The sequence below is a fragment of the Salvelinus fontinalis genome, chromosome 33 (genome assembly GCF_029448725.1).
Source record: "Salvelinus fontinalis isolate EN_2023a chromosome 33, ASM2944872v1, whole genome shotgun sequence".
NCBI lineage: Eukaryota > Metazoa > Chordata > Actinopteri > Salmoniformes > Salmonidae > Salvelinus > Salvelinus fontinalis.
In genome coordinates, this window is record NC_074697.1 from 44,831,817 (window position 1) to 44,841,730 (window position 9,914).

General features: G+C 42.0%; 1 protein-coding gene across 1 annotated transcript; it reads left to right on the forward strand.

Moving 5' to 3' along the window:
- Positions 1 to 3,387: 3,387 nt before the first annotated feature.
- LOC129831554 (uncharacterized) lies at positions 3,388 to 9,582 on the forward strand. Its single transcript, XM_055894917.1, has 2 exons — positions 3,388 to 3,520; positions 7,742 to 9,582. The coding sequence occupies exon 2, from the start codon at positions 7,780 to 7,782 to the stop codon at positions 9,091 to 9,093; it is 1,314 nt and encodes a 437-aa protein (XP_055750892.1). The 5' UTR covers positions 3,388 to 3,520; positions 7,742 to 7,779; the 3' UTR covers positions 9,094 to 9,582.
- Positions 9,583 to 9,914: the final 332 nt, after the last annotated feature.

Here is a 9,914-nt window from a genome sequence, read left to right on the forward strand (position 1 = left end):
TATCTAATTTATATAAGTATTCACACCTCCGAGTCAATACTTTGTAGAAGCAGCGATTACAGCTGTGAATCTTTCTGGGTAAGTGTAGATTGTGCAACATTTGCCCATTATTCTTTTTTTAATTCTTCAAGCTCTTTCAAATTGGTTGTTGATCATTGCTAGACAGCCATTTTCAGGTCTTGCCATAGTTTATTTAGACTGGGCTCCCGAATGGCGCAGCGGTCAAAGGCACTGCATCTCAGTGCAAGAGGTGTCGATTCAGTCCCTGGTTTGAATCCAGGCTGTATCACACCTGGCCGTGGTTTGGAGTCCCATAGGGACGGGGTAGGCCGTCATTGTAAATAAGAATTTGTTCTTAACTGACTTGTCAAATAAAGGTTAAATAAAAATAAATAATAAACATTTTTCAAGTAGATTTAAGTCAAAATTGTAACTAGGCCATTCAGGAACATTCACAGTTGTCTTGGTAAGCAACTCCAGTGTAGATTTGGCCATTTCACTATATATATATATATATATATATATATATATATATATATATATATATATATATATGTATATATAGTGAAAAGTCAAATAAAAAAATGGGGGGGAAGTCTTTTCATACTTTATAATATGTCCATTGGTAGTTATAAAATGTTTTAGGAACATCTACCCTAAATATTTCACCTTCTTTATTACTTTACCAAACTTATCATGACATTTGTAATAGTCAAAATCTGTGAACATCTAAATCAACATCTGGGCCATTTAAACAGCGTGCCTCATATAGACAAGGGGATCAGATAAAGGGTATGATAAGGGATCGATTTTGCCATAATGTAAAAATAAAGATAATACTTTAATGTGTAGGTGTGTCCAAACTTTTGACTGGAACTGTGTGTATATATATGTATATATATATATATATATATATATATATATATATATATATATATATAAGGAATAATGGACAGTTGAAATGAGGCTGCTAATGATAATGATAATGAAGAGCTAATGATATTTAAAAGTGTAATATATTTATATTAATCGTGTAACTGCTTTATGGGAAAACCAAAGGGTGTGCAATGTGTGTCTGTAACCTTTGAACAAAAAAAGTTGTTTTAAACTCTAACGCCTCACAAACCCGGATCCGGGAGCACCCCCATCAAAAAAGCTGACTAGCATAGCCTAGCCTAAAGCCACAGGGATATCATATAATAAAATGTTCATGAAATCACAAGTCCAAGACACCAAATGAAAGATACACATCTTGTGAATCAGGCCATCATTTCTGATTTTTAAAATGTTTTACAGGGAAGACACAATATGTAAATCTATTAGCTAACCACGTTAGCAAAAGACACCACTTCTTTACTCCACCATTTTTTTACTCCATCAGTAGCTATCACAAATTCGACCAAATAAAGATATAAATAGCCACTAACCAAGAAACAACCTCATCAGATGACAGTCTGATAACATATTTATTGTATAGCATATGTTTTGTTAGAAAAATGTGCATATTTCAGGTATAAATCAGAGTTTACCATTGCAGCTACCATCACAACTCTCACCAAAGCGACTAGAATAACTACAGAGACCATCGTGTATTAGCTAATTACTCATCATAAAACATTTCTTAAAAATACACAGCGTACAGCAGATGAAAGACACAGATCGTGTGAATCCAGCCAATATTTCAGATTTTCTAAGTGTTTTACAGCGAAAACACAATATAGCGTTATATTAGCTTACCACAATAGCAAACATCGCACCAGAATTGATTCAAGGCAAAAATAGCGATAACGTATAAACCACCAAAATATATACATTTTTTCACTAACCTTCTCAGAATTCTTCAGATGACAGTCCTATAACATCATATTACACAATGCATATAGATTTTGTTCGAAAATGTGCATATTTAGCGGCACAAATCGTGCTTATACAATGAGAATAGTGTCCAAAACCTCAAGCAATCTGTCCGGCGCCATCTTGGAAAGGCACCTATTCTTATCGAAAACTATTCATAAACTTGACTAAAAAAATACAGGTTGGACAGCAATTGAAAGACAAATTAGTTCTTAATGCAATCGCTGGGTTAAATTTTTAAAATTAACGTTACTGCGCAATACAGCGTGCGCTAAAGCGAGACCGCACCATAATTCATGGCGGAATTATTATTTGACATTTGTCAACATAAGTACGAATTAACAGCATAAAGACTGCTTACTATTAGCTGAGCTTCCATCAGAATCTTGGGCACGGTGTCCTTTCTTCAGAACAATCGTCTTTTGGCTGAAAGATGTCCTCTTGTCCTGTCGAATTAGCCGCTAACGTTAGCCACCCACTGGAGAGGAGTCCAACTAGTGAAAGCGCGTCACAAAGAAATCCAGGAAAATCGCAATAAACTGCTATAAGTCGGTTTAAATTAACTACCTTATGATGTCTTTAACACCTATAACGAATAAAAACATGACCGGAGATATAGAACTACTAAAACGAAAGCGTTTGCAGGACGCCATTGTGATGTCTTCTTGCGCCAGGCGCACCGTTGAAAAGGACGGTACTTCCGTTCCACGGTCTTATATAAGACCCCAGATTGCGCAATCGACTCCATTCAAATTCTCACCGCTTACTGACATCTAGAGGAAGGCGTATGCAGTGCATGTAGCCCCATAGCTTACATGGGGACTTATAAACTGACCTTTGAACAGGGATCTCGATTTCTGAAATCTCACTCCCTGACAGGAAATGTGCTGCAGAATGAGTTCTGTTTCACTCAGAGAAATAATTCAAATGATTTTAGAAATTAGAGAGTGTTTTCTATCAAATAGTAATAATAATATGCATATTGTACGAGCAAGAATTGAGTACGAGGCAGTTTAATTTGGAAACTCATTTTTACAAAGTCGAAATGGCGCCCCCCTTGTGTCAAGAAGTTGTTTAAGGTGCCTAGGTCATGTGATCAAAGATTTATTAAAATTCTAAAGTACAAAATGTCACTAATAAAGTAAGATAAAAGAACATTTAACCATTTCTCAGAAAACCAAAGGGTGTGTGATGTGTGTACCTACCCAGTGAATAGGCTGCATCACATCCGGCCTTGATTGGGAGTCCCATAGGGCAGAGCACAATTGGCCCAGCATCGTCCAGGTTTGGCCGGGGTAGGCCGTAAAATAAGAATTTGTTCTTAACTAGCTTGCCTTGTTAAATAAAGGTTAATTAAAAATAAAAAAAATATTCCAAAGTTGGTTTGAGGTGTCTAGGTCAAGTAGCTATTGAATTTTAAGTGATATAAGTTCAACTTGGCTCTCTGTGTCAGGAATAATGGACCGTTGAAATGAGGTTGCTAAGTCACATTTTAAATTTGAATATTGTGATTATGCAGTTTGTTGATGATCCCTAACTAGTTACGTTGACTGTGCATCAGGCTGCCTTTAAATTACCATCTAATTATGAAACGGGTTGGAATCGGAAAAATAAGAACTGTGCAACGTTGTACACTTTTTTACCGCCATAACGAGCCTAATTTGAGGTATGTGGCACAAATCCTTCGTGAGCTGAATGTCTGAATGTCTGTCGAATCTCAAACTACCATGGTTCATTACTGTGCCTTATCATTTGGTTAGCTAGGAAGACATGTGAATCACTTTGCTAGCTAGTTAGCTATGCTGAATTTGAACGACTGTTGTTGGCATGTCTTATTTGTCAATGAAATGTATTTGGCATCAATCAAATTGGCGAGCAGGCAAGTTCCCAATCAGATGTCATTATCTATTAGTGCAATTTTGATGGCCAACTACAAGCTGTTCCCTCGTTTGATTTTAGTTTATCTTGCTCTAGCTCAGTGGTTCCCAAATGTTTTATAGTCCCGTACCCCCTCAAACATTCAACCTCCAGCTGCGTACCCCCTCTAGCACCAGGGTCAGCGCACTCTCAAATGTATTTTTTTGACATCATTGTAAGCCTGCCACACACACTTATACGATACATTTATTAAACATAAGAATGGGTGTGAGTTTGTCACAACCCGGCTCGTGGGAAGTGACACAGAGCTCTTATACGACCAGTGCACAAATAATAATAATCAATAAGGCGCTCTGGATAAGAGCGTCTGCTAAATGACTTAAATGTAATGTAATGTTGCTCTTAATTTAGCCATTTTACATATACAACTTTATTTGTTCATTGAAAATTATGAATGACTCACCACAGGTTAATGAGAAGGGTGTGCGTGAAAGGATGCACATAACTTTGCAATGTTGGGATGTATTGGAGAGTCTGTCTTATATCATTTTCCACACACAGTCTGTGCCTGTATTTAGTTTTCATGCTAGTGAGGGCCAAGAATCCACTCTCACATAGGTACTTTGTTGCAAAGGGCATCAGTGTCTTAACAGCGGATTTGCCAAGGCAGGATACTCTGCGCCCAGCCCAATCCAGAAATCTGGCAGTGGCTTCTGATTAAATTCAATTTTCACAGAACCGCTTGTTGCAATTTTGATGATGCTCTCTTGTTAAGATATCGGTCAGTGGACTGGAGGCAGGGCATGAAAGGGATAACAAATCCAGTTGTTTGTGTCATCCTTTTCGGGAAAGTACCTGCGTAATTGCGCACCCAACTCACTCAGGTGCTTTGCTATATCACTTTTGACATTGTCCGTAAGCTTGAGTTCATTTGAACACAAAAAAATCATACAATGGTGGAATGACCTGTGTGTTGTTCTTGTTAATGCAGACAGAGAAGAGCTCCAACTTCTTAATCATAGCCTCAATTTTGTCCCACACATTGAATATAGTTGCGGAGGGTCCCTATAATCCTAGACTTGTCATCATGCAAGCGATCAGACAAGTGAAAATGATGGTCAGTAAAGAAAACGTGTCAGTACTTTGCCCTTTGATAACCAGCGCATTTCTGTATGTTGTAAAAGCGTTACATGGTCGCTGCCCATATCATTGCATAGTGCAGAAAATACACAAGTTCAGGGGCTTTGCTTTAACAAAGTTAACCATTTTCACTGTAGTGTCCAAAATGTCTTTCAAGCTGTCAGGCATTCCTTAGGCAGCAAGAGCCTCTCGGTGGATGCTGCAGTGTACCCAAGTGGCGTCGGGAGCAACTGCTTGCACACGCGTTACCACTCCACTATGTCTCCGTGTCATGGCTTTTGCACCATCAGTGCAGATTCCGGCACATCTTGACTGCCAAATTCCATTTGATGTCACAAAGCTGTCCAGTACTTGAAAATATCCTCTCCTGTCCTGGTTTGCAGAAGAGGATGTCTTCCAGCTCATATACCAGGAGCTGTGCCAGGCTCGCCACGTCTGTTGACTCATCCAACTGTAACGCATAGAATTCACTGGCTTGTATTGCGAAGCAGTAATTGTTTAAAAACATCTCCTGCCATGTCACTGATGCGTTGTGAAACAGTGTTGTTTGAAGGCATTGTCTGTATAGTTTTTGGGCCTTTTCCCCCAGCATTGTCCCAGCCATATCCGCGGCAGCAGGAAGAATTAAGTCCACAATAGTATGGGGCATGTCCAAGCCACTCGGTAGCTCACCATATAAGACGCTTCTAGCTCCTTCTTATTAATGGTATCTGTTGCTTTTATACATGTCTTACTACTCAAAAGTCGTCTTAAATTCTCGCTCATAAATGTCTGCGCAAGAGTGAAGGTTTCATAGAGTTGTGAGATACTTTTGCACATATAACACACTGTGGCTGAGGAAAGGCACTACTCCCAAAAAGAAGTGAACCCCAAGTCAATGTAGTTATCATATTTGCACCTCTTCGATAGTCCAACGTCCCTGTCTGTTGTAAGGTCTTTTCCCAGGTAAGGGGGCAGTAGCTCTTCGGCTGCATCAGATTCACAACTGTCAGTGACCATGCTAGCTGGGCTAACAACAAATGTAAAATGACTGATGCTAGCATTGGATGTGCTCGTGGAAGCAGAACAACTTGTGTTGTCGACAGGTGCGGGTGTAGTACTGCTGGTAGTAGCAGTACTACCAGTAGAGCTGGTTTGTGTCTCTATGGACGCAGGCCTAACTTTTTTTAACCATTCCTTTTGCTCCAAAAATGTATGAGCAGCTGCTACGTTTGACTTCGTACAGACCATTAGTGGAATTCAAATCCAATTTTATTAGTCACATGCACCAAATACAACAGTACAGTGAAATGCTTACTTACGAGCCCCTAACCAACAATTTAAAAAATACGGATAAGAATAAGAAATAAAAGTAACAAGTAATTAAAAAGCAGCAGTAAAATAACAATAGCGAGACTATATACAGGGGGGTACCAGTAAAGGAGGTAATATGTACATATAGGTAGAGTCATTAAAGTGATAATGCATAGATGATGACGACAGAGAGTAGCAGCGGTGCAATGCAAATAGTCTGGGTAGCCATTTGATTAGGTGTTCAGGAGTCTTATGGCTTGGGGGTAGAAGCTGCTTAGAAGCCTCTTGGACCTAGACTTGGCGCTCCGGTACCTCTTGCCATGCGGTAGCAGAGAGAACAGTCTAATACTAGGGTGGCTGGAGTCTTTGTCAAATTTTAGGGCCTTCTTCTGACACCGCCTGGTATAGAGGTCCTGGATGGCAGGGAGCTTGGCCCCAGTGATGTACTGGGCCGTTCGCACTACCCTCTGTAGTGCCTTGCGGTCGGAGGCCGAGCAGTTGCCATACCAGGCAGTGATGCAACCAGTCAGGATGCTCTCGAAGGTGCAGCTGTAGAACCTTTTGAGGATCTGAGGACCCATGCCAAATCTTTTCAGTCTCCTGAGGGGGAATAGGTTTTGTCGTGCCCTCTTCACGACTGTCTTGGTGTGCTTGGGCCATGTTAGTTTGTTGGTGATGTGGACACCAAGGAACTTGAAGCTCTCAACCTGCTCCACTGCAGCCCCTTCGATGAGAATGGGGGTGTGCTTGGAACTCTTTCCTGTCGTCCACAATCATCTCCTTTTTCTTGATCACGTTGAGGGAGAGGTTGTTGTCCTGGCACCACACGGCCAGGTCTCTGACCTCCTCCCTATAGGGTGTCTCGTCGTTGTCAGTGATCAGGCCTACAACTGTTGCGTCACCGGCAAACTTAATGATGGTGTTGGAGCCTGGCCGTGCAGTCATGAGTGAAGAGGCAGTACAGGAGGGGACTGAACACGCACCCCTGATGGGCCCCTGTGTTGAGGATCGGCATGGCGGATGTTGTTACCTATTGATGAGCTTTGAGGGCACTATGGTGTTGAACGCTGAGCTGTAGTCAATGAATAGCATTCTCACATAGGTGTTCCTTTTGTCCAGGTGGGAATGGGCAGGTGTGGAGTGCAATAGAGATTGCATCATCTGTGGATCTGTTGTGGCAGTATGCAAATTGGAGTGGGTCTAGGGTTTCTGGGATAATGGTGTTGATGTGAGCCATGACCAGCCTTTCAAAACACTTCATGGCTACAGGTGTGAGTGCTACAGGTCGGTAGTCATTTAGACAGGTTACCCTAGTGTTCTTGGGCACAGGCACTATGGTGGTCTGCTTAAAACATGTTGGTATTACAGACTCGGACAGGGAGAGGTTGAAAATGTCAGTGAAGACACTTGCCAGTTGGTCAGCGCATGCACGGAGTACACGTCCTGGTAATCCGTCTGGCCCTGCGGCCTTGTGAATGTTTGCACACTGCTTTCTGACCCTTGACATCAAAATATTTCTATTTGTGTTTATTGTACAGGAAAACTGAAAGATGGTATTGCTATTTGTGTTCTGCAGCTTTCTTCAGAGAGACCCTCATCAGCCCCTCCATAACCATGACAAAGAAGAATTTGATGAAGATATTTCTGGGTTTGACTCTGTTCACCATGGGATATATGCTTTTTATTACTCAGGAATGGTCTGTAGAGCAATTGTTTCGGAGGAAAGACTGGGCAATGGACACCTGCTTTCCAAATTTGAGCACTGACCGCTTCATCCCGATCCAAGGTTCCAAAACATTTGTGCTGAATGCTTTCTTCGAGCACCGCACCCATAACATGAGCCTTCGTCTCATCTCCATCGTGTGGCGACCAGAAAAGACCATCCATCACTGCTTACTATGCTGCCAAGACCGTCTGTTCACCTCTTTGGCCAAGCGGACTATCCACAATTCCCACTTCGGGTTCCCTTATGGCACGGGGGACTTCCTGTGTGACATCCCGGAGGACTGTGAGCCCACACACGCTGGCTTGGTGTCTGAGGACTTTGATCCTGAGCACGTCACCTTTGTCCCAATCTTGAATAGGGTACCAAGGGAGTCCAGCTTTCCTGCCAACTTCACTGTGTGCCTCTCTACCATGTTCGGGGGGTACAACAACGTGCTGCAGTTTGTGCAGGCCATGGAGATGTATCGCCTGCTGGGGGCCCAGAGGGTGGTGGTCTATAAGACCAACTGCAGCCGTGACATGGAGGAGGTACTGCATTACTATGAAGACGAAGTTGGTCTGGTGGAAGTAGTTCCCTGGCCAATTGACACCCACATCAAGGTGTCCTCCAGCTGGCTTGCCAGCAAGTCGCCCGGTGACCTGCACTACTATGGCCAGATCCCTGCGCTCAACGACTGTCTGTACAGGAACATGTACCAGACCAAGTATCTCCTCCTCCATGACCCTGATGAGATCATCCTCCCCGTGGACAACAACACCTGGGGGGAGCTCCTGAGCACTCTGGAGATCAAATACGGCAACAAGGCCAACTTCTACTTCGAAAACAATGTTTTCCCAATCGAGGAGACTGACGAAAGCAGCAGATTCAACTTGTCAGAGTGGGCCACCATCCCTGGCGTTAACTTCCTTCTGCATGTCCTGCGAGAACCCATTCTCAAATCCCACTACAAAACGGGGAAGCTGATCATCAACCCCAGGACTGTGTTTGAGATCTCAGTGCATGGCGTGAAGAGGCAGAACAGCCGGACAGTAGAGGTGTCTTCCCATCTCAGCAGCCTATATCATATCCGCCGGCGGAAGAACGCCAAGCTGAAGAGCAGAGACTTAGTCAGGGATGAGGGACTGTTGAGGTTTGCCCCACAAATGATCAGAAAGGTAGCACACTCCCTCAGAAAAATGAACCTGCCCTCCCAGAAACCGTAAACGCTCTAGTCTAGTGTCTCTACATCTAATCATTGTTTCTCTGCAGTTCTTCATTTAGGTGTTTAAAAGCTGATTCATTGCATGATATTTGATTGCCTAATAGCCCAAATCTCACTGTGCAACGTGACTGGCAGCAATTAGACTTTTCTTAAGATATCCCATTCACCATAGACCAATGTACCGTCATTGGGTGTGCCTCTTATCAGGCAAGAAATATAATGCTGTTGTGAGAAGAGGAAAATTGTCTAATCTAGTCATGAATCTGTACAATAGAGATTTACAGACGCCACATTCGTCAGAGGTGCTGAATTATTGGATGTTGTTGAATGGAAAATGTTCAGACACTTGCTGTGACTTACCTTACTCAACATTTTTGATGTGATGTTTAGTCTAACTTGATGATAAACTCGTATGTACTGCACATTTTTTTATCCTAGGAAGTAAATAAATCTTGCATTAAGGCAATAAATCAAATCCCCCCCCCAATAAGATACTGTAAGTCATTTTACCAAGCACTGTATGTGTTAGATTATTCAGCTTGTTTTAAGAAAATTGGTCTTGAGTTGTCTAATTTAGATATTAGATCTAATTCTAGGTATTTAATGTGAAACTAGCACAACTAGGCAATCAACAAGTCATCATGTAATGCCATCAATTTTGATGATATTAAATCAGGATTGTTTCTCTTGTTTGTTAAGAACCAGACCCAAGGAAATCCCTCACTTCTGCTTGCAGATATTGCATATTCTTCACCTCTGACATTGGTCCCAACTCCCGCTCATTGGGAAAAAAATAGGGTAGTGTGACCCGTCTAGCATTCT

Coding starts and splice junctions, on each gene's coding strand:
- LOC129831554 (XM_055894917.1), top strand. CDS start 7,780: ATGACAAAGAAGAATTTGATGAAGATATTTCTGGGTTTGACTCTGTTC.